This window comes from Salarias fasciatus, unplaced genomic scaffold (genome assembly GCF_902148845.1).
Source record: "Salarias fasciatus unplaced genomic scaffold, fSalaFa1.1, whole genome shotgun sequence".
NCBI lineage: Eukaryota > Metazoa > Chordata > Actinopteri > Blenniiformes > Blenniidae > Salarias > Salarias fasciatus.
This window is the reverse complement of record NW_021941376.1, coordinates 112,501-113,206: the sequence shown is the minus strand read 5'-3', so window position 1 is coordinate 113,206 and position 706 is coordinate 112,501. Positions and strand designations below refer to the sequence as shown.

The window sequence follows — 706 nt, the reverse complement described above, 5'->3', positions numbered from 1 at the left end:
TCAACTCTCAAACCGGATAATTAAATGTGAAATAATCTATGACACAAGTTTAGCACTAAAAGATGGAAACAATCCAACAGAACAGATCATTTATTTGCTCTGTGGAACGTTTTGGGACTACAGGAGAACCGGGGACCGGGGACCGGGGCCGTGGCCTCCTGCAGCCCCGGACACACCGCGGAGCCCCGGGGACGCGCCGGTCACCGGAGCAGCTCCTGGAGGAGAACCATTGGCAGGAGCTCTGCTCCAATCACAGCGCTGCGCCGCGCTGCGTCAAGCTGCGTGAAAGTTTGGAGGCGCTCTGGCGCCGCGCGCACCAGTGCACGGAACGCGTCGCAGCGCGCGCATCCAGCTCAATTTGCAGCACTGTTGACTTGTGGAGCATCTCCATCCAGCTCGTGAGGATGTGCGTGTGAGAGGAGGGGCCGCGCGCAGCTCCGCTCCGCTCCGGTGACTCTCCGGTGACTCTCCGGTGACTCTCCGGGTCTCTCCTGCAGGAAACATGTTTCCGTCCGCGGGAAAACGCTGCTTCACCATCGAGTCTCTGGTGGCCAAAGAGAACCCGCTGGGCGCGGAGGAGCCGCTCCGCCCGGCGGCCCTGGCCTACTCCAGCCCCCCCGCGGAGGCCCTGATGAGCTACCAGGCCCCCCCCGCCAGGCCCCTGTACCAGAGCCCGGACCTGGTCTTCCCGGACGGCGTGGGCCAC

At 63.3% G+C, this 706-nt stretch overlaps 1 protein-coding gene across 1 annotated transcript in view; it reads left to right on the top strand.

Annotated features, from left to right (window-relative positions):
* The first annotated feature begins 502 nt into the window (after nt 1-502).
* Nucleotides 503-706, top strand: part of emx1 (empty spiracles homeobox 1) — a 5,192-nt gene continuing 4,988 nt past the window's right edge. The window contains exon 1 of the mRNA XM_030087213.1: nt 503-706. This exon is cut by the window's right edge and continues 139 nt beyond it. Coding sequence (XP_029943073.1) covers nt 503-706 — 204 coding nt within the window.